The sequence below is a fragment of the Alnus glutinosa genome, chromosome 4 (genome assembly GCF_958979055.1).
Source record: "Alnus glutinosa chromosome 4, dhAlnGlut1.1, whole genome shotgun sequence".
NCBI classification, from domain to species: domain Eukaryota; kingdom Viridiplantae; phylum Streptophyta; class Magnoliopsida; order Fagales; family Betulaceae; genus Alnus; species Alnus glutinosa.
The window spans coordinates 30,689,971-30,714,142 of NC_084889.1; the positions used below are offsets into that span (position 1 = coordinate 30,689,971).

The 24,172-nt window shown below is 37.7% G+C and overlaps 3 protein-coding genes and 1 pseudogene across 3 annotated transcripts; 2 read left to right on the forward strand and 2 right to left on the reverse strand.

The window, feature by feature from the left end:
• The first annotated feature begins 1,728 nt into the window (after positions 1-1,728).
• Positions 1,729-4,434, forward strand: LOC133866488 (ABC transporter I family member 17-like). The gene is made up of 4 exons (XM_062303027.1): positions 1,729-1,956; positions 2,082-2,411; positions 3,657-3,844; positions 3,925-4,434. Exons 1-4 carry the CDS (start codon positions 1,941-1,943, stop codon positions 4,177-4,179), a joined length of 789 nt encoding a protein of 262 aa, XP_062159011.1. The 5' UTR covers positions 1,729-1,940; the 3' UTR covers positions 4,180-4,434.
• A 2,018-nt stretch (positions 4,435-6,452) lies between these two features.
• On the reverse strand, positions 6,453-7,010 carry LOC133866489 (calvin cycle protein CP12-1, chloroplastic-like). Its single transcript, XM_062303028.1, has one exon. The coding sequence runs from the start codon at positions 6,952-6,954 to the stop codon at positions 6,568-6,570; it is 387 nt and encodes a 128-aa protein (XP_062159012.1). The 5' UTR covers positions 6,955-7,010; the 3' UTR covers positions 6,453-6,567.
• Positions 7,011-12,445: 5,435 nt separating this feature from the next.
• On the forward strand, positions 12,446-13,645 carry LOC133866298 (uncharacterized mitochondrial protein AtMg00810-like; annotated as a pseudogene).
• Positions 13,646-23,415: 9,770 nt separating this feature from the next.
• LOC133867063 (uncharacterized) lies at positions 23,416-23,983 on the reverse strand. Its single transcript, XM_062303741.1, has one exon. It carries the CDS (start codon positions 23,851-23,853, stop codon positions 23,632-23,634), a length of 222 nt encoding a protein of 73 aa, XP_062159725.1. The 5' UTR covers positions 23,854-23,983; the 3' UTR covers positions 23,416-23,631.
• Positions 23,984-24,172: the final 189 nt, after the last annotated feature.

Below are 24,172 nucleotides of genomic sequence, written 5' to 3' on the forward strand. Positions count from 1 at the left end.
ATCGGTAAACAGGTTGCGGTTATTACCAACAGCCGGTTATTTGGTTATTAAAAATAAGTTTTTAAGCGGGTAACCGGTTTTCATACATTGTTGATTTTTTTCAGTTTTTTTTTTTTTTGAATCAAATATCCAACCATTCAATATTTAATGCTAAATAGTAAATACTACTGGGCGTGCATAATTTTTTTTACTATTCACCATTCATTCATCTCAATGAGCTGACAATCAAGTCCATAGATTAAATAAAATGATTGCAAAGAAAATCAAACAAACAAATATTATAAAATATAATGACAATTGTATTATAATTAAAATATGATGACAATTTGAAAAAATACCAAACATTCATATTAAAAAACTTAAGATAATTCATTCCTTGAATTTAAAGGTTGAGTTTGAGGCTCATCTACAATAAATATAATTATTTGTGTATATATATATATATATATATAAACCGGTTACTCGGTTATTAACCGGTTTCCTAAAACCTTATAACTGATAACCGCAATCGGGGTACACGATTATCCGGTTGCGGTTATTTTCGATTTTTTAGTTAGTAGTTATTGGCAGTTATTAACAGTTAATAACCGTCCCAGTTGTACACCCCTAATTTGTATGAACAGGTGAGTGGATAATTTGACATTTATTTGGATAGGTAAGTCTTATAAAAAAAATTCTCAATTGTTTTTGTATTATTAACAATTTGGGAAGCAAAAGAACTAGTGGGCCATTGCCGATCCGGTAGAGGATTTTCAGCAAGTCTTTCAAAGAACACAAATTTGGAAAATGCCTTCAGGTGAAAGAGATCGAGAAGGAAGATGAACAGTTTAAAGAGAGAATCTTGGACTCTTGTATGTTTAAGAGAGAAATAATTTCATTTGTTAGAACTTAGAAGAAGAGAGGAGTTAACCGTGTAGGATTTTGTAAAATGATTCTAATCAATTATTACTTATGTTTGCTTGTGGAGGTCAAAAAAGTGTTAGATTATCTCGTTATAAAGTGCTCATTTGATAAATCAGGATTTTTATTTATTATAAATGTTGCTAAAAATATGCATAGGATATGAAAAACGTTATAAATAAAATAATAAAAAAAATTATTTGAAGCTAAAAAAGAATTTCTAACAAATTTATTACTATCAATGTAATAACGTTGTTTCTCGGAGTGAAAAAATAAAAAAAATCACATTAACTAACAATCGATTTTAAAATAGTTTCTTGAATTTTTAAGTGTGCTAAAGTAATTCTTTAAACTACCGATGTATGTAAAAAATGTCATTTTTTTTCTTCTTCGATAATACTCTTATTTTCTTAAAAATTAAAATAAAAAATTATTTTTTTTTAAAAAAGAAATATAAAAAGTTAAATAAATTAAAAACTTTAAAAAATATATAATTTAAAAAATAATAGAAAAAAGGAAAGGGTAACTGCCGACTGGACAGCCACCCCAGAGGTGGTCGGGGCCACCTCTACTCCTTAAAAATTAACGAAATCTGTCAAGTGTTTTACCTGCAAAAAACACTTTAACTCACTCAAAAATTTATGAGACTATTTTAAAATCAATGATTAATTAAGGAAACCTTTTTATATTTTTATATTATATTTATATTTATATTAATATTTAAATATATAAAAAAAAAATGCCTCATCTAAAATTCTTGTCTTAAGCCTCACGATATATAGAGCGGCCTTTATGGTGATAGACTGATAGTGGAGTTAGAGAAATTTCATGGTGATAGACTGATAGTGACCACCACAAAACAATGGTCCTCTCAAATTCTCAATATCCTTTTGTAGTCATCAACTGAGCCAATCAAGCAGTTGGCTCCATCTGCTCGGAAGTCGGAACTAAGGAAGGCTTTTCCTACACCGTCCATAAATAGAGTCTGTAATTTCCTTTTGTCTCTCTCTCTCTCTCTGTCGACTGTCACAATACACACAATGGCTTCTTCTCTAGGTACGTCCAAATTCTATACACAGAAAACTCAAACACCATCTCTTCCTTTTTGAGGTATTTATGATAATATCCAACGGCTCTCATCTCATCTTATCTCATATCTGATTCTGTTTGTTTCTTTGCAGAGATCGAGCACGTACGACTGGTGGTGGACGTAGACGATCCCGGCCCAGATGAAGCCCAACCGAAATTTCGGATACGTGATCTGAAAAAGAAATCGGACGCGGGGGTTCCGATACTGAACGGGATCAACGTGGACATACCAAAGGGCGTGATCGTAGGGATCATAGGGCCCAGCGGGAGTGGGAAATCGACGATGTTGAGGGCACTGAACCGCCTGTGGGAGCCGCCTTTGGGTACCGTCTTTTTGGACGGCCGGGATATTTGCAAACTCGATGTGCTCAGCCTTCGCCGGAAGGTGGGCATGCTCTTCCAGCTTCCCGCTCTCTTCGAAGGTACCTTCGTCGTTTGTTACCACCGCTAACTAAGTACTCTCGGAGATTGGCCGGTAACAAAATGTTTTAATTCATTTTTACATGATCAGTTATTAAATTAAGAACAATACAATAAAGAGGCGGCCTTTGATCAGTGAAATAAGTTTATGATAGTGGAACAATGGATAAGATGATACACACTTTAACAAAGTTAGTCCCGCTCAATAGATTTTGAGGCCGAGATTTTTTTAGATTTAAATTTATATTAATTAATTAATTATTAAGTTGAAAAATTGTTTTTATTGCTTCTTGCAAGACATTTTGTTTCCATGAATGACATATTTTGTATATATTTGCCTACATAGAATTTTTTTTATGAAAATTAAATAAAATTTACTTTATTCTAAACATTATTTTAATGATGGAAACTTAGTCAATTTGTTAGTTTTATGTTCAGGCAAAATTACTTAGGGTGCCATTAATGTAAGTTTTCATTTCTTTTTTTTTTTTTTTTTTTTTCCCTCGAAAGTCGAAGTAATTTGGAATTCAATTTTTTTTTCTAAAGCTAAAGTTCACCTACTTCCCTCAAACTACTACTCAATGGATAATGTCCCACTGTAAACTACTAAAAATTATCAATGTTTTTCTAATAACAAAAATATCCTTAATAAAAAAAATTAAAAAAAAAAGTTATATAAAAGAAATACATAAAATTCAAGGGTGACCAAATTTAAAAATTAAATGAAAAATTAAAAAGTTTTACCTTTTTTTTTTTTTAAAGAAATTAAAATTTGTCTTACAAAAAAAATAAAAATTCTCTCTCTCTCTCTCTCTCTTATAAAAAATGATTATTATTATTATTATTATTATTGAATTTATGTGGGTATTTTTGTTTATTAAAAAAATTGTAAAGTAATTTTTGTCTTCTTGCTGGCCTTGAAATCACATTGATAATATTTTGGTAATTTGAAGAGATTGCCAATTGAGTAATTTAGGTGGTAATTTAAGGGCAGTATGTAGATTTTTTCCCCTTTTTAATCATAATTAAGCCTTAATTACAAAGCATTTGACTAACAACTTTACCATAATTGAGGTATTAAAAGATTTTTTTTGTGAACAAAACTTAATTATACTATTGCTAATTGTGGCCTTATTCCATTGGAGATGTTAAGCGGCCGCCTAATTTGCCGTGCCAAAGGTACAACTATTGCTCTTCACCAGTGTTTTGTGTTTTAGTCACCTTACCATGGATATCTATCTTTCCAGGCACAGTGGCAGACAACGTCCGATACGGACCACAATTGAGAGGGAAGAAGCTAAGTGATGAGGAGGTTCACAAGTTACTAAGGCTTGCAGACCTTAATCCCTCTTTTTCCAATAAGACTGGTGGTGAGCTTTCTGTAGGACAAGCTCAAAGGGTGGCTCTGGCTAGGACCCTTGCTAATAAACCAGAGGTAACCCCACCTCTTAACACATGATAATATATCTTCACATGTTTTGGTGGTGGATCTGATAATGGGGTCTCTGTTGGAAGGTTCTGCTGCTGGACGAGCCAACAAGTGCCTTGGACCCAATATCGACTGAGAACATAGAGGATGTGCTTGTGAATCTGAAGAAGAAACAGGGGATGACAATTATAATCGTCTCTCACAGCGTCAAACAAATCCAGAGGATTGCTGATATTGTCTGTCTCCTTGTCAAAGGTGAAATTGTTGAAGTGTTGAAACCTCAAAATCTCTCAGAAGCCAAGCATCCCATGGCACAAAGATTTCTTGAGCTCAGCTCATAGTTCTTTTTTTTCTTTTCTTTTCTTCTCAAAAGAAGATCATGTCTGATTGTCTGTGTACATATATATATATATATTCCTCTGAAGTCTGTCCATTACTAATATGTCCTTGTCTTCAAACTCTATTAAGCAAGTTGTCTTGATAGCATTACCATAGATAAAGTGTTGTGAAGCATGCATGGAGATTATAGACAGCGTGTTTGTTAATGGAAGTTAGTAACATGCTACTTTGGAGCATCGAGGCTTCAAATTGATGAAGACACACCATGGGTTCATTTCAAATGGAGGGCATGTTTTATCACCTTGAATAATGGAAGATTTTCTTTATAATGGAACATCTCATCAATATAAAACACAGTTATCAAATACAACTTATTCAGAAATTGGCTCCAATGATCACCAAATTACAAATTATTGATTCCCTACTAATTCCCATTCCAACTCTACATTTGATCCAACATACAAACTTGCCCTAGTCAATCAGGGAAACGGAATTCTGATGCAGGCAAATGACAAGGGTTTAGAATTCAGCATAACTTACCAAAGATTCTGCAATCACTTTGTAGTCAGCGTCTGGAACTCCAAACAACAAAACTCCAAACAAAGTAAAGATCTTGTAAATGCTTCTAAATAACATCAAATATGGAGGGGCAGGAGACATCAGTGCCTTAACTAACATTCTAATCTAGTGAAACGAGAGTCAAACGTTTCGTTTGATTTTATTATTATTTGGGAGGGAGGGGGGCTTATGCCCTTTCCATGGGTCCAGCTTATGACCAAGCAAATCAACAAGAAAAACAAAGAAACAAAACAAAACAGGGCCTACAAGCAGGTTGAACAAAGCCCAAGCTTCACCTAGAATTGCTCAGCTTGTAAGGTAGGTACATGGAGTGATTGATCATTGCATAGGGACGAAGGTTTTAAGAGAAAAAAGAGGACTATATCCCTTGGTTTAGCTCATTGACTAATTGGCTTTCTAGTAAAATAAAAGTGTGATTACAAAAAAGAAAACTGAAAAGCAATCATGACAATCATATGTCAAAGTTAAGGCAAATAACCAGGCAACTTCAACCCAAATACAAAGCAAAAAGGAAAAACAACATATAGGCAAACATCACAAATTTGATTATTAACATTCATACCTGCAAAGATGCCAACAGTTGCCAGATTTGCAATCGCCATTGTCTGATATATTAGGTATTCAGTAATAAAATGACCAAACGCATAGATGAATGATAAGAAGGTAGCCAAATAAAGTGGCTTATTTTAAAGGTTAAATGCACAAAGAAAGCAAAGGGTGCAAGTTAAAAGTGTCCAAACTCCAAATGTCCTTCCATGAACTTCAGTCACTACAAAGAGGGGAAGAAATTGACACATAAACCACAAAATGAAATGGAAAAATTGAAAATTAATATGGCATAAGAGAGCATAGAAAAGAGAAAGAGAGGAAACTGTTGAAATCTCAATGAGGGAAAACTCATTCACTGCTAGCAAAAGTAAAATAATCAAACAAGAAGAGTTAACCACTAAACCTTCTATTCATCTGTCTTAGATGTCCCGATTCATGCCATAATACAGATGCATATCATTAATTGATGCATGTGTTAAATATCACACCAATATATTGCATAAAAAGAAGGTCACAATGTCAACATTGTGTGAAATTGTCATCAATCATCATTCACTTTATGTCCTTTAGCAGGCAATCAAATTGTAATTATAACTCCTCTACAAAGTATTCAAAAGTAAAAATAAAGACAAAAATAAACCCAGACAAGTTAGACCACTTTCAATGGCTTATTTATTTTTTAATATAAAATAGTTAATTAAAACCCACTTTATCTAGTTTAGCTAAAGGATTTTAAAAAGCACCATCTATCCGATTATGGATTATCTATTCTAAACTCTATTTCTCTCCCTTAAAAAAGAAAAAAAATTATAGATGTGTGAATAGTACAACTCCACGTGTAGAGTTGCACGGTTAACAAGTGGTAGCTAAATCTATTCTAGCTTTTGAATAGATAAACCAATAGAAGACTTTTTTGCATTTTTATTATTTATTCTAGACAAAAGTGAATTTTACATAATTCAAAATGTGAGTGCTCTTAGTAGGCGGGATACTGTCCAGATCATATCTTTATAACTGGTTGTATTTTCATAGGCAGACATCCATGTATGATCATATTGTTATCTGGGTTATCCCTCTTTTTTAGTGGCCTAAATTTTATAAGAATTTAAATGAACATAAGGGGATCGGAGGCTAAAGAAGAAATCCATTTTTAAAAAGAAAGATAAAGGTTCTATCATTAATAGTGTATAAGACAGATAAAGAACTATCAAGCAAAGGATTACAAGAGGATATAAAGCGTAAACATGATCTAATTAATTCTTTCAGTCCTCGTACGTGCGGCACTCGTCGGTCTCCGGGTTGTCCTTGCAGTAGGTCTCCAACGGGTCGGACTCTTTCTTCCTGTCACGTGCGTGGCTAGCCGCGGCGCTGAGCTCCTCCACCTCGTCCCATGCCGCAACGCACTCGCCGCTCACCGGGTCATCGGAGCACGCGCTCTCAGCCTGCTTGATGCTCTCCGCCACCTTTTCCGATATCTTATCCGGTGCTGCAGCCAGGGGTCTGACGACGTGCATGCGACCGGCTCCGGCCAACTGGGTGGACCTCTTCCAAGGGTGGCTGAGCCATGGGCTCTTCAAAGCCTTTGGCGAGTCGGCTGCCTTGGCCAACACTGTAGGGGTTGAGAGGTTTACGCCGGCTATTGTTGCCATTCTGGTTGTTTCTTCTTCTTCGTGAAGTGTTGTGGTAGTAAATGTTTGGGGATACGATAACGAGAAGCCATATTATTGGAATCTGAAATGTTTTATGAACACACACATCTTATCAGGTGGGAGCCAATTCTGAGCTCCCACGTCAGACCGACTTTCAGATATTTTCCGCATAAAACGACGGCCATTTCTACACCATAGAAAATGATTCTATTGGATTAATTAGTTACTGTTCCGTAATCGTCTTTTCCTCCTTCTGTCTTCTATGGGGTTGGCGCTTTTATCTCTTCATATTTTTGGCTTATGCGAAGAGAAAAGTGAAAGAGAGGAATGGGTTTCAACTTCGAAGGACGGACACGTACGTCGCACACATGAAAGCATGTCATAGATGGGAAAACTCTGCGATAGTCACGTGACCTTGCTCTTCGCGTTTGAAGCAGTCAAAAGAAAGATGAGCATCTTTCTTTGTTTTGATAGATGAAGATGCTGGAGCCGTGATATTGGTTTTTGTGGATTGATTACTCTAAAGCTAAATAGATCTTGGTTGGAGACTTGGAGGCAAGACAAATCCGGCTGATACCTTTGCTGGAGAGACATTTTGGACTTGCAGAGACAAACCCAGTCGAAGAGAGGGGTCGATGCAGAAAGCCCATTTGTGCGGCCAGTGCGGGATAAGCCATACACTGCCCAGTGTCGCCACGCCACTTTCCACGGTCCAGCCCAGCGCCAACAAGCTTCAGCACTGTCGGATTTGTTTCCAGCGCTTCCCACTGTCTTCCATGGCTGTTTTCAGGTCCTTCATCCACGTCTTAGCATTTCTGGCGAATCCTTTAGTTTCCACCTCCGGCATCCTTCGACACTTCGTTGTTCTGATTCAGAAAGAAAGAAAGAAGCATTTATTTTGTGTTGTTGAGAAATGTTGAGATGCGAAGATTGTTTTCTTCGTGGTTCTGGTTCGGCAAGAAAGAAAGAATAGGTTATTTTGTTCGTGAAAAAAAGAAAAAAAAGGAAAGCAAAGAAATTAAGAAAAAAAAAATCCGGTCAAAAAGAACAAGAAGAGGAGAAAAGTAAAGTTGGAAAAAAAAAGAAAAAGAAAAGAAAAATCAAATAAAGTCAAGCTGCATACCTTTAGGCCATTTGTTTAGCCCAATTGTTAGGTTTGGTTTTGGTGGTTAAAATGTTGATCGAGGCCTATTTTCTGGTATGGTTCAAATTCAGGTCTATTTCAGCCTATTGTTGGTGATTTTATTTTGGCTTATAGTTGGTCTATAATTTTTTTTTCTTAATTTTTTTTACATTTGTGGTATTGTTTAAAATTCATGTCCATTTTAGCTCATAGTTGACTTTGATTTTTTGGCCTATAATTAACCTATTGAAATTTAAGGCGCATCTCCAACCATCGTCATTGACTTCCTCCGGTCATTGTTGTCGACCGTTGTCATATCCAGCAAAAAAAAAAGGGATAATTGCACCATTGGTCTCTGTGGTATTTCATAATTATTTTTCACTCCCTATGGTTTAAAAAGTGCATAGGAGGTCTTTGTGGTATGCAATAATTACAAATCGATCCCTGGCGTCAAATTCTGTTAAAATTTTTAACAGATTCCATCAAATACCACGTCAGTTCCACGTGTTGCCATCTTATTGGCGACATGTGGCGCTGACATGCACATCTTAATAAAATAATATAAATTTATTAATAAATAAATAAATATACTTATTATTTTTTTTAAAAAAAAAAAATGGGGCAAGGGGTTGGCCGCGCGCCACCCCCAGTGGCCGGGGGTGGCTGCCACCCCCTTGCCCCATTTTTTCTTTTATTTTGCTTTTTGTTTTTTTTTTTTTAAAAAAATAAGTATATTTATTTATTTTTTAATAAATTTATATTATTTTATTAAGATGTGCATGTCAGCGCCATGTGTCGCCAATAAGATGGCGACACGTGGCACTGACGTGGTATTTTACGGAATCTGTTAAAAAATTTAACAGAATTTGACGCCAGTGATCGATTTGTAATTATTGCATACCACAAGGACTTTCCATGCACTTTTTAAACCATAGGGAGTGAAAAATAATTATGGCATACCACAGGGACCAACGGTGCAATTATCCAAAAAAATAATTAAAAAAAAAAACTTATTACAAACTCAAGCTTTTAAATTGTTACACCTTGAGTTTGAAGAGGAATGTTAGAATATAAGAAAATGTATACATAATCCCATCAAACTACTACCTCATTGTTAATGTCCCTTCAAACTTTTAATTGTATCAATATCTTCTCAAACTATCAAAAAATGTCAATGACCCTCTAAGACCAACAAAAACACAAAAATAACCCTAAACTTTGTTCAATAAGACAAAAATAACTCTAAAAACAAAGACCACTCCTTAAGCCCTTTTTATTACGTGAAACTGCTTGATACATCTCTCCACCAACTCAGTACTCTTTACGGTCTTTTGTGGGGCGAATACAATTCATGTGAATGAATATGAACTGCTTTTTTTTTTTCATGAATTTTTTCGTTTTTGAAAGGCATTTATTTATTTATTAATCTAATTTTTTATTTATTCAATAAACATAGTTCTTAAATCGAACCACATAAAATTTTTGTTTATATTTGGATTTATTGCACTTTTCATTTTATGATCTATATCTTTTCTTTAGGTCCATGATCAGCATGCGTTGAGAAGTCACATTTATGAGAAGTCACTAGACTCAAAATCACGGTGCTAAATTAATTCATTGCCCTTGTTATTGTTCTTAAAATACTCTTATGTAGTTCCTTGAATTTTCAACTTGACTCAAAAACCAGAGTGTTTCTGTTGAATAGTCATTGAAATTGCAATCGACCATTGTGTATCTTTCTTGGTTTTGGTAACTGCATTCTGACTACAAACTTTAAGCAAGTCATTTTATCGAGATCAGAGACCCTTAGCAAGACTCAAACTCAAAATATATTTTTAGCAATGTTTGATATTGTTTCTCCCTGTTAGAATATTCTGAATATATATTTTAGCATTTATCATATATGTTGATTTACCATAATTTATGTTTCTTTGTATAAGTTGATTTATTCAGCCATAAATAGGACCCTCTTGTACACAGTTTAATATACACATAAATATAATATTCTATTCAGCATTCTTCAGTTATTTTAATATGGTATTAGAGTCAAGTTTCTGTGTCTAGTATACTAGGATCGTCCTGAGCACCGTCACGTGCCAAACAATTTTTTTTTTTAATTTTTTTAATTTTTTTGTTAGACAACCGACTCTACACGCTGCCCGGCCACCACGGGCCACTTTCGTCAATGTTCTTCCAAATTGAGCACCAGAACCCAGATCAGAGAAGGCCGATCTACCCTTCGGTGGAGTCTACGTGCCCAAACGTAACCTCCTCGTCATAAGGTTGCTGCTGTCACTCATCCTAATGCACCAGATATGTCTCTTACCAGCATTGCACCCTCACCTAATACCCTTTCTCCCACAAAAATTGAGGCACTTATTCATCAGGTTGTCTCTAAGTCCAATCTCAATACCGTCATGTCCACCACCCCAGGTACTTCTTATTGGTTTATTGACTCTGCTTGTTGTAATCACATGACACCAGACTCTTCCCTCTTTTCCTTCAAATCTGTTTTACCTAGTCCTACCAATATTTACACTGCTAATGGTACACAGCTAAATGCTAGTCACATAAGGTCAGTTTCTACTCCTCAATTGTCTATGTCTAATACCTACTTTGTGCCTAATCTTTCATTAAATCTTTTATCTGTTGGTCAACTTTGTGTACTTGGCCTTGAATTACATTTTTCTAATCGAGGTTGTGATGTGCAGGATCTGCAGACGGGGCAGCTAATTGGGACTGATCGTAAGGTTGGACGTTTGTTTGAGCTTTCATCTCTCCATCTTATAGCTTCTCCCTACTGTATCTGCTGCTACTCCATCTTGGTTGCCATCCACAACTCTCAGTTTATGGCATTCTCGTTTGGGTTATGCTTCTGTTTCTCGGGTTAGTTCTTTAGCTAATTAGCTCACAGTGGTCAGTTAGGGTCTATTGGGTCTGAGTCGTTTGATTGTGTTGTGTCTCAGCTTGGAAAGCAAAGTGCTTTACCTTTTAATAAAAGTGACTCTGTTTCTTCCTCTCCTTTTAATTTGGTGCATTCTGATGTATGGAGCCCTGCGCCCATTCCTACTATGGGGGGATCTCGTTATTTTGTGATATTTGCGGATGATTTTTCTCGATACACATGTCTTTATTTTTTACAAAATTGGTTTGAAGTTCCAAAAATTTATTCTAAATTTCAAAAAATGGTTCACACCCAATTTTCCCGCAATATCAAAATTTTTCGGTCTGATAATGCCATAGAGTATCGTGAATCTATCTTTCTTACCACTCTCAAACAAAATGACACTCTTCCCCATCGTTCGTGTCCTAGTACTTCTCAACAAAATGGTCATGCTGAACGCAAGCATCAACACATCTTAGACATGGTTTAGACTTTGCTCCTTTCAGCTTTTATCCCTGAACATTTTTGGGGAGAGGCTGCTCTTATTGCTGTTTACACTATCAATAGAGTCCCATCTCCCACTACCCTCAATAAGTCTCCTTATGAACTTCTGTATGATTCTCCTCCTAATTATCAATTACTTCGTGTTTTTAGTTGCTTTTGTTTTGTTCTCCTTCAACCCCATGAACACATTAAATTAAAACCATGTTCTCGCCTTTGTTTTTTTCATGGTTATGACATTGAGCATAAAGGTTATCGTTGTTATGATCCTATTGCTAAACGTCTTTGCATCTCTCGTTATGTCACATTCTGGGAGCATCGGTTCTTTAGTAGCATGGAGTCTTTTCCTCCTAGTCCTTCTAGTGCCTCGCCTATCTTTTCTGATGTCTCTTTTGATTTGCTCCCCGAACCTACTAATCTTGATGCAGGGACTATAAGTTCTTTTGATTTGCTCCCCGAATCTACTAATCTTGATGCAGGGACTATAAGCTCTTCTGACGACTTCTTGACGAGTGACTCCAATATACTTGACCCGCCTGCTGATCCACCTACTACCTCTTCTGAGACTCCCCACTTCTCTCCCTGTCGCTCAACTTGGGTAAAAACTCTTCCCACTCATCTTTGTGATATCATTGTTTTTCTACCATTGCTACTTTTCACGAACCTCACTCTTTTCGTGAGGCTCGTACTGACCCTCTTTGGCAGAAAGCTATGTCTGAAGAACTCTCTGCTCTCTCCAAAACTCACACTTGGGACTTAGTTGATCTCTCTTCGAGAAAAACTGCAGTGGGGTGCAAGTGGGTATACAAGATTAAGACAAAATCTGATGGATCTGTTGAGCGATACAAGGCACGTCTTGTGGCTAAGGAGTTCAATCAGGAGTATGGTATGATTATGAAGAGACGTTTGCACCGGTAGCTCGACTTACCTCTATCCACTCCATTCTTGTAGTTGCCTCTGTGCGTCACTAGGATCTTTTTCAGATGGATGTGAAAAATGCATTTCTCAATGGTGATCTCAATGAAGAAGTGTGTATGCAGCCTCCCCCTGGATACACTCATCCGCCGCACAAAGTTTGTCGTCTTCGTCGGGCATTGTATGGGTTGAAACAGGCTCCCCATGCTTGGTTTGCAAAATTCAGCTCTACTATTGCTCAGATTGGTTTTGTTTCTAGCTCCTATGATTCTGCATTGTTTATTCGGCGGTTTTATGCTGGGCTTATTCTTCTCCTACTATATGTTGATAATATGATTATTACCGAAGATGATACTGTTGGTATTCGTAATCTTCAAAAAAATATGTGTCAGCAATTTGAGATGTTGGGTTCCCTCAGCTATTTCCTTGGCTTGTAAGTCTCTTCTGATTCAGATGGCTATTATCTCTCTCAGGCTAAATATGCTTCTGATCTCCTCTCTCGAGCTGGCATTACTAATTGTAAAACTGTTGATAGCCCTTTAGAGACGAATGTCAAGCTTCGAGCCACTGATGGTGAGCCACTGCCTGATTCCACTCTCTACAGATAGTTAGTTGGGAGCCTCATCTATCTTACTGTCACACGACCGGATCTTGCCTATGCGGTTCATCTTGTCAATCAGTTTATGACCGCACCATGCTCAGTTCACTATGTTGTTGTTCTTCGCATCATTCGCTATGTGAAGGGCACCTTATTTCATGGTTTGCATTTTTCTTCTCACTCATCTTTAGACTTACATGTGTATTTAGATGCTGATTGGGTAGGTGATCCCACTGACCGTCGTTCCACCATGGGTTATTGTTTTCTACTTGGTAATTCTCTCATCTCTTGGCGTAGCAAGAACCAATCTGTTGTTGCCCGCTCCAGTACTGAGGCTTAGTATCGCGCTTTTGCTGACACCACCTCTGAGCTCCTCTGGCTCCGTTGGCTCCTACATGATATGGGTGCTACTCAGACATCTAGTTCTCCTATATTCTGTGACAGTCGGAGTGCTATTCAGATTGCACACAACGATGTATTTCACAAACGCACTAAACATATTGAGATCGAATGTCATTTTGTGCGTCATCATCTCTTGCAGGGAACTCTCCACCTTTGTCTAATTGCTTTTGTTGATCAGTTGGCTGATGTGTTCACCAAAGCGCATCCACTTGGACGTTTCTGTGATCTTGTTTCCAAACTCAAATTGACTTCAACATTACCACCTTGAGTTTGAGAGGGGAATATATTCTAAATATATATTTTAGCATTTACCGTATATGTTGATTTACCATAATTTATGTTTCTTTTTATAAGTTGATTTATTTAGCTATAAATAGGACCCTCTTGTATTCAGTTTAATATACACAGAAATATAATATTCTATTCAGCATTCTTCACATATTTTAACACTCCCTAGACAATCAAATGAATCTTGATTATCCAATTGGCAGGAAGGTAAATCATCCCTTCTCATCTAGATCTTAACAATTGTAAATGTACGAGAATGTAAAGAGAGCATGTTTTGATAATTAAGAACAGAACATTGGTTAGAAAGAAGTATGAAAATTTTAGAAACGTGGAACTGAAAAGGAGTGCAGACTGGCGGACATTTTGTATTAACAAGGAAATTATCAGGCACTTGTAACTCGGCCATCGAGGTTCTACCGTCAGACTCAGCTGACATCTCCACATTCAAAGGCATTCCTCTTGCTAATTAGTAAACCAAAACCTCAACACAAATACAAAATGCACTTGTCAAAATCCCTACAAGCTAAGATATAATTTGCTCAAGCATTCAGATTTCACTTCTCTTTGTTTCAAAAGCCAAAAATACAGAGATTTTAGCTTTAAGAAGCACGAAAAAGCACTTCCAATATGCAAAACATTAATCCCATTTCATCGGAGTATAAGAAAGATCCAAAACTTTGGGATTTGCCACCCCTTTTCTTTCTTTCTTTCAATGTTAAACACAGATCTCTTGCTTGAGGTACACAACCCCACATGCGCGCACAAATCTTGCACCTTGTCCCCTGGGTTCACCAGAACACATCAACATTGCCGATCTTTTGCTGAACAATCCCTTTATGGGCCGGAGTGAGTGTTCTTATTAAAAACTGTATATGGAATTTTTAGTTTAGTTTTTTTTTCATGTTGGGTCAACGAAGATGACATTGGTGTGTAATTCTGATCTATTAACATGAACTGAAAATTGAAAGAAAAGATACATTAGGAGAAATATATTATTTAATAACTACATAAAAAAAAAAGAGAGTACTAATTTAACTTAGAGCATTTATAATGGATTGTCTAAATTTCAATCTATTCTAGATAACTAAAACCTACTTATTGCTAGTTTAACTATCCACTCTTAAAACTATCATCTAACCGATTATCTAAATTTTTTATCTATTTTATTAAAATAATCATTTTTTTTTTTTTTTTTTATTATTCTTTTTGTTAAAACCTCATATTCACTCATCCCGGCCATGCTTTCCACCGAAACACCAGAATCTGCCTCTCCCTCATTTTCGTCTTCTCCTTCTCCGGGTGCGATCTGTCCACATGGCTCTAGAGCATGCTCTCTGAGTTTAACCCCCCACCTACCAATCAATTCAATCCTATGGTTTCCATCGACTCACCGTTGGAGCTCCGCCGATTCCTCTCAACGATTTGTTTTTGGGCCCAGCCGGGGACGCAGGAGCAAAAGCCACCGACCTGCCCAAGCAACAACCATCGGCGATACAAAGAGAGGGACACGCAGGGACGCACGAGAGAAAGAAGAAAGCCAGAGAGAAAAGGCAGGCGAAAGGAGAGAATAGAAAAGTAGAAGTTTCAGGAGAGAGAAGAAGACAAAAATTAATAAAATAATAATAGGTTCACGGTAGGTTATACATAATCCACTGTAAATGCTCTCAGAGTAAATAAGTTGATTTAGAGTAGGATTGGGATTAGCAAATACCACTTGTCTATCAAAATTAAATTTGGTGCCAAAAAAAAAAAAAAAAAAAAATTTAGTTAAGTCTAGCAGAAATGTCAGTATCCTGTTGTTCTAGACATTGACATTTACTTAAAATCAAAACATCCAACAATCAACATTCACTTAAAATCAAAGACAGTTATTTGTCAAACTTCTTCTTCAGCCTTCCTTGTTGGTAGCATTTTTCTTCAGCTTTCCCTTGTTGATAGCAGTTCCCTTCGACATTCACTTAAAATCAAAATATCAAACCATCAACATTCACTAACATAGTTATTTGGCAAACGTCTTCTTCAGCTTTCCCTTGTTGGTAGCATTTTCTTTCTTAATATCCAATGTCATATAGAAGATACTTATCTGCTTCAGGTTTTCCATTGAGACTCGATGGTCTCATTACATTTTCGTAACCGTCTTTTCCCAATCGTTTACCCCAATTATTTTTGATGGAGTAAAAATTGGTGCCTTCATCCTGCAACTATCACCAAATAAGGAATAACCAAAGAACGGTTAGCTTGTTAAGCAACACAATGAGTCATATTAGTTATGAATAAAACAATAAAACAAAGCAATAGATATATATTCATCTAAACTTAAAAGAATGAAAAACAAGTTAGATATAATTCTAAAAAAATATATACCTGTTGTGTATATTCCCAACACCGCTTATTCCAGTGAACAAAATTATTACATTTTCTCCATCATTCAGGTGAAGATGAGCCAGAGAGATGGGGTTGGGTGGTTTATCCTTCATATTTTCCCAGATATCTAAGATTAAAAATTGGGATTTAAAAATAACGACCATGGATGGGGACTACGGACTACGGAGAGATTCTTATAGAAGAAAAAAGTGAAAGAGAGGAATGGGTTTGAACTTTGAAGGACGGACATGCATTAAAGCATGGTATAGATCTGAAAAAAAGCTCTGCGGTAGTCACGTGACCTTGGTCTTCACGTTTGAAGCAGTCAAAAGAGCATCTTTCTTCTCTTTTTTGTGGCACACCACTACTGGAAGCCTTGTAAGGACTTTTGGACAACTGGAATTCGTAAAGACTAGATTAATAAATAAAGAATAATGATTCAATGCCACCTAAATATATAATTTTTCATCATCTTGCTTATGTGGTAAAGTGGTCCCCCACAACTTTTTGAGTTTTTTTATTTTTTTAAAATAAATTAAAGTGGGGGACCACCTTGCCACATAGACAAGATAGTAAAAAGTTGTATATTTAGATGGTAGTGAATTACTACTCATAAATAAATGCCTTTTGAGTAACGAAAAATTCATGAAAAAAAGCAGTTCATGTTCACTCACGTGAATTGTATTTGCCTGACAAAAACACTGTAAAAAGTAGTGAGCAGGTGAAGAGAGATATAAGGAAGCAGTTTCGCGTGAAAGAAACTGTAGAGTACCTTCAGATTCTGGTAATTATTGTGATGTTATTTTCTTATTTTATTTTTTATGTACCTTTTATCCTTTTATTAGATTTAGAATTCGTTTGAATTTGCGATTCTAAAAAAAATACACTTTAAAAGTAGAGATTTTAAAATGCGTTATTTGAAAATTATAGTTTGATATTTAAAATTACAAATTAGCCTTTAAAATTCTGTTTAAAAAAAAAAAAAACAAATCATTGTCTACGATTTGAAAAAACAATACGTAATTTTTTAAAAACGCAATTTCAAAACGATTCACTTTCTGTGATTTAATTTAAAATCATATTTTTTATATACGAAATCACAAGCTATTTTGATGAGGTTGTTAGGATTTTTTTTTTATTTTATTTTATTTTTTATTTTTATTTCTTTTTAAGGTGCTAGGAATGTTCTAACCAGCTTTTTGAGTGCTATTGATAATCTTCCATTTAAAAGTTTTTAGTGCTATTGACTTTGTATATTTTTTTTAAAAAAAAAAAAAAAATTGAGTGATGATGTTCGGCGCTTTTAGAATTATTTATTTAAAATTTAAAAATTTTTATTGTCAGATAGTTAAGTTTAAAAACTTTAGGGTGAAATATATTTTTTGATCCCTGAATTTTGAAAACTTTAATTTTTAGTACTTGATTTTCAATTCACATCAAAGATAGTACCTCAGTTTTGGGAAAAGGCTAAATTAGTACTTTAGTCAAATTTTCCGTCCAAAAACTAGGGTTTTATATCCGGCAAGTGGTGACATTTTTTAAGAGAAAGTGGATCGGAAGAGATGTTTGCCCTGTTAACCCACCTTCTAGAAACCTTCCCAAAGTCAGCCTACACGTAGCCAAACTCCCCACCTCAGCAGCCAACTCACCCACACAAGCAACCACACACCTTGCAGCAAATCATGTCTCAAACCTTTTCATATCAGAAACCTTTTCTCCTAGCCCAACAGCCGCATATCATGCTGCACATCATGCAGCAAATCTTCCCATATCAGCAGCCTTCCTTCGTAGACCAGAAGCCACATCCATTCCAAAAGGAAAGAAATCAACCTCAACAAGACAGCTGCGCACAAACCTGTTTTACCATATCATCAGCCGTGCTCTCCAAGTCAAGAGTAATGAACAAGGCAGTATCAATCCCCAATGCCAGTGTGACACAAAAGACCAAATCTGCTATAGAAGGAAAGATTCTCTGCACAGAACAAGATTGTCTAACACAAATTCAGCAAAGGAAAATTAGTGATTTTATTCTGTAATTATTTGCAAGAATTGTTTCCTTGTTGTATGTCTTAGACTTATTGATGGTTGTATATAAAGTCGCGTAGCACCTCATTGTAAAATTAAGTCATTCAAGTAAAGTATCACAGAATTCTTTATGGTATCAGAGCACCTCTAGGCACACGCCAACTTTGATCCAATTTTACCTATGGCTTCCTCTTCCTCAACCCCGATTTCTGTTGTTCCCAGTTTCTCCCTTCCCACAACCAACCAAAATGCCTCTCTCAAACTTGACAACAATAACTATCTTATGTGGTTGACTCAAGTCCTTCCTATACTGCGTCACCATGATTTGTTGGGTATCGTTGATGGCTCAGAACCGTGCCCTCCAAAGTTTATCACTACTGAGGATAAAAAGGAAATCCTCAATCCAGAATTTGTCTTATGGAACAAGAAAGATCAGTACCTCCTAAGTGTGATTACTTCTTCTCTCACTGAAAGTGTCCTAGCCTCTGTCTATGGACTGCACACCTCCAAACAAGCTTGGACAGCCTTGGCAACCAAATTTGCTTCTCAATCCAAATCTTGAATCTCTCATCTGAAGAAACAGCTCCAAACACTGACTCAATGACCAAAAACCTGCACTGAGTTCCTGCACACAGCCAAGAGTTTGGCCGACCAACTTGCTGCTACTGGTAATCCTATCACCGATGATGAATTGATTTCATTTATAGTTAATGGGTTGAATTCCTCCTTCACCAGTTTCATCACCACTTACTCTTTTGCGACCCGAGAGAATCAAATCAGTTTTGATGACTTCCAAGATGAACTGCTTAGTCACGAGATGCTGCTCAATCAACAGCAAACCAAAGCCACAGATCTCTCCACCATTGCCTTGATAGCATAGCGTCACAACAATCCTCAAACCTCCAAAGGCAAAGGCCCAATGTATCCACCATCAAGGTATGCTCAGAGACCTTATCTGCCAAGGCCAAACCATGGACATCCAAGTCATGGATTTCAAAGCCTACCTCACTACCAGGAGTACAAACGAGGTCCTTACCCCTACAATCAACACAACCAGGGTCCTCAACAGCAGCACTCTCAAGGCTCACATCAGCAACTCACTCAAGGCCACTTGCAGCCAAGTCCCAACTTCTCTAGCCGACCCCAAACTCAGGGAATACTCCCAACTCCAGGTAGTCTCTTCAATAACAGCACCAGAGTTCCTTGTCAGATATGTGGAAAGACCAGCCACTTAGCCATTGATTGTTATCACCGGATGGACTATGCATTTCAAGGCCGAAATCCACCTCAGCAGCTGGCTGCAATGGTTACTAACACCAATGCTGCCTATGAAGAACCCCAATGGCTGGCTGACAGTAGTGCTAATGCCCACATCACCAATGCCTTGGAAAATTTGCAAATCCAGCAGCCATTTCAGACCTCTGAGGAAGTTGCTATGGGCAATGGGACTGGCCTCACTATAGAGAACACTGGTTCCTCTCTTTTTCACTCTCCCCATTCCTCCTTTAAACTCAATGATATATTACATTGTCCTCAAGCCTCAGCCAATCTCATTTCTATTCAAAAATTCTGTATTGATAATTCTTGCTATTTTATACTAACCTCTTCTCATTACTTTGTCAAGGACCTGAAGACGCACACCCTGCTCCTAGAAGGGAAGAGTGAGAATGGCCTCTATCCACTGCGCTTTGGAGGGAAGCTTCTTAAGAGCAACAAGACCTTTACAGCTTTGTTAGGAATAAAGACCACATCTTTAATGTGGCACTTTAGATTAGGCCATCCATCCTTAGAGATTGTCAATAGGGTGGTTAAGGATAAACACCTTCCAGTTTCTGTCTTTGATTTCCATAATACAGCAGCTTGTAATTCATGCCAATTTGGCAAGAGTAAAAAGCAGCCTTTTCATAATTTTACTCGTGTTTCTCTTCATCCCTTAGACTTAATTCATTCGGATGTTTGGGCATCCCCCATTACTTCTATTAGTGGCTTTAAATATTATGTTATTTTCATTGATGACTTCTCTCGATTCACTTGGATTTATCCCCTCTATAATAAATTTGAAGTTTTTGATAGTTTTGTAAAATTTAAGCTTCAAGTGGAAAACCAATTTTCCACCAAAATCAAACAATTCCAATCGGATGGAGGTGGGGAATATGTCTCCAACCATTTTCAATCATTTCTCACAAAACATGGTATTATACACAGAAAGTCCTGCCCATATACCTCTCCCCAAAACGGCATTGCCGAGAGAAAATTGAGACACATTTTAGAAACTGGATTAACACTCTTGGCCCATTCTCAGCTATCTAATAAGTATTGGGTGGATGCTTTTATCACTGCTGTCCATTTGATTAACAGGCTGCCTACTCCTACCCTTCAACTCATGTCTCCCTTCTTCAAACTTTACAACCGCGAACCCAACTATCAAGAGCTTAGAGTATTCGGATGTCTTTGCTATCCTCTTCTTCGACCTTATGGTCTCCATAAACTTGAATATCGTTCTAAGCCTTGTTTATTTCTTGGTTATCATCATGCAGGCTATAAGTGCTTAGATCCTGTTACTAACAAAGTTTACTTGTCAAGGCATGTGGTCTTCAATGAAGCTTCCTTCCCAGCACAAGATCAGGCTGTCTCCCTTCTCCCTTCCAAGGTAAGTGCCAAAGGTGATGCTCCTTTTATTCTTCCTGTTCATTTTCCCTCTATTCACTTGCCACCCACACAATCTCCTTCCCCTTCTTTTGCTCCCTGTACCTCCCCTGCATCACCACCACTATCTTCTCCTTTACCACCTCCTGCAGCCTCACCTTAACCTTGTGTTTCCTTGCCTACCTCTCCTGACACACTTTCTCCCATTTTACCCACATCTCCTACATCTGCTATTTCCCCATCAGTACCTCCAACCTCTCCTACTAGTCTTTCTCCTTCCCTGCAGCCCCTATCTACTTCCCCATTACACCCTCCTTTCCCGAAAAACCCACCTACCACCACTTTTGATACCTCTCTTCCCCTTTCTGCTACCTTTCCTGCCCCACCCTCTCATTCCATGGTTACCAGGTCTAGAACTGGCTCTCTTCGTCCAAAATCATTTTCTGATTATAAGCTTTTTCACTCCCAATTTTCTGAGATTGAACCGAGTTCTTATAGTAAGGCAATCCTTGATCCCAAGTGGCAGGCTGCCATGCAACTTGAATTTGATGCCTTGATGTCCAATGGTACTTGGTCCTTGTGTCCTTGACCTCTTCATCACAATATCATTCGAAACAAATGGGTGTACCGGATTAAGAGACATGCTGATGGCACTATTGAACGGTTTAAAGCTCGTTTAGTTGCTAAAGGTTTTGACCAACGAAGTGGCATTGATTACACAGAAACCTTTAGTCCTGTGATCAAACCTTCAACTATTCGAGTTATTTTAACCTTGGCAGTCCACTTTTCTTGGGATATTCGGCAACTTGATGTGTCTAATGCCTTCTTGCAGGGGACTTTGATTGAAGAGGTTTATATGGAGCAACCCAGGGGCTTTGTTAACAAGTCTCATCCTGATTTTGTTTACAGGTTACACAAGGCCTTGTATGGTCTCAAACAGGCCCCTCGAGCCTGGTTCACAAGATTCTCTACCTTCCTCCTTGATATAGGTTTCACTGCCTCCTTGGTGGACACCTCATTATTTATTTTCTGCTCTGGCAAGATTCAGCTCTACCTTCTTGTGTATGTGGATGACATCATCCTCACTGGCTCACATCCAGCAGCCATTTCAGCCTTGATCTGCCGACTCCAAGCTGAATTTCCCTTAAAGGACTTGGGACTTCTTCATTTCTTCCTTGGAATTCAGGTTACTCGCAGTCCACAGGGCCTTCATTTGTGCCAAACCAAATACATTAATGATTTGCTCAACAAGACTAACATGAGTGGTGCTAAGCCTGCCAACTCTCCTTGCTCTTCTGGTTCTAAGCTCTCTCGCCATAATGGCAGTCCCATTCCTGATCCCACTGCTTACCGACAGATTGTGGGAGCACTTCAGTATTGCACTCTCACTCGGCCTGATATAGCTTATTCTGTAAATCAGCTTTGTCAACATCTTCATGCTCCCTGTTCCACTCACTGGACTGCAGCAAAAAGGGTCTTGCGCTACCTCCAAGGCTCTTCTGATCATGGCCTCTTCTATACAAAGAGTAATTTGCAGCTAAATGCCTTTTGTGATTCGGATTGGGCAGGCTGCCCTGATGATAGGCGTTCCACAACCGGTTTTGCAGTTTTTCTTGGTGATTGCCTCGTGTCTTGGAGTGCCAAAAAGCAGGCTGTTGTTTCAAGGTCCAGCACTGAGGCTGAGTATCGGTCTCTCTCTACTACCACTGCTGAACTCTTTTGGCTCCGAATGTTGTTCAAGGAATTATGCATCTCCTTAACCGTGGCTCCTGTTCTATGGTGTGACAACATTAGTGCCTTAGCCTTAGCCTCCAATCCTGTTTTTCATGCCTGAACCAAGCACATTGAAGTTGATTATCACTTCATCTGTGAAAAAGTGCTTAATCGTGACATTATCCTTAAGTTTATTTCTACTCTTGATCAGGTTGCTGATGTGTTTACTAAAGGCCTTCCTTCTTCCCGGTTCACTCATCTTAAATCCAAGCTGATGGTGGTTTCACCCCCTATCATCTTGTGGGGGAGTGTTAACCCACCTTTTAGAAACCTTCCCAAAGTCAGCCTACACGTAGCCAAACTCCCCACCTCAGCAGCCAACTCACCCACACAAGCAACCACACACCTTGCAGCAAATCATGTCTCAAACCTTTCCATATCAGAAACCTTTTCTCCTAGCCCAACAGCCGCATATCATGCTGCACATCATGCAGCAAATCTTCCCATAACAGCAGCCTTCCTTCGTAGACCAGAAGCCACATCCATTCCAAAAGGAAAGAAATCAACCTCAACAAGACAGCTGCGCACAAACCTGTTTTACCATAGCATCAGCCGTGCTCTCCAAGTCAAGAGTAATGAACAAGGCAGTATCAATCCCCAATGCCAGTGTGACACAAAAGACCAAATTTGCTATAGAAGGAAAGATTCTCTGCATAGAACAAGATTGTCTAACACAAATTCAGCAAAGGAAAATTAGTGATTTTATTCTGTAATTATTTGCAAGAATTGTTTCCTTGTTGTATGTCTTAGACTTATTGATGGTTGTATATAAAGTCGTGTAGCACCTCATTGTAAAATTAAGTCATTCAAGTAAAGTATCACAGAATTCTTTATGCCCAACATACAAAGTACTCGATTTTACGCTAACAAAACGACTCGGTAACAATATAAGACCAAATTACGTGATTGGAAGCTCAATGACAAAGCAAAAGCTGAGAAGAATTAGTGAGAAAAATATGCAGCAGTATGTTTTATTAATTCCAATTACAACCAATTAATATACACCCAAACCAAACGCAACTTCCCAATTGAGCTTTCAATACATCAAAACTCATCTCAACACATGGTGAAACATCAAAAGATCACACTCCTTCAACATCGCATAGGAAAAAAAATAAAGAAATAAAAGCCGGATAAGCGTGGTGGATCTAGAGGGACTTAAACATTGGCAGAGTTGTTAGGCTTGAAATGTGTTGGAGGAGACGAGGGGTAAGAATTAGGTGCTCCTGCACTCCCTGGTGGTGGTGTAGGTACCCCATAAACTTGAGCATTGGTCCGAACCTCCTGTCTTCCTTTGGCTCTTCCGAAGAAGTAACACCCAAAACCAAGTAGGATGGAGAAGAGAATAAAAGGCAGCGAAATCACCACCACCATACCCATTTTTCGCCTTTTTCTTCGATTCTCAAGGCCCCCAAGTTTTTTTTTCTTGGATGTTTGACTGTGGGAATGAGAAAGAGAGAGAGAGAGGTTTGTTGCGTGCAATTGGGGAAGAGACGAGAGTAAATAGGAGGTTTCAGATTCTTTCCAGCAGAACAAGCTTAAAATGCTTTTCAACGGTAACCTTAACGTTCAAGTTTATAACGGTTACTTTCTGCGGGCCAATAGCATTAGCGCAAAGAGTGATTGAAGTGTCCTTCCCACGTGGGAAAAGAGTGATTGAAGTTTCCCTAAATGCCAGTCAGCACTGCTAAGAACTAAA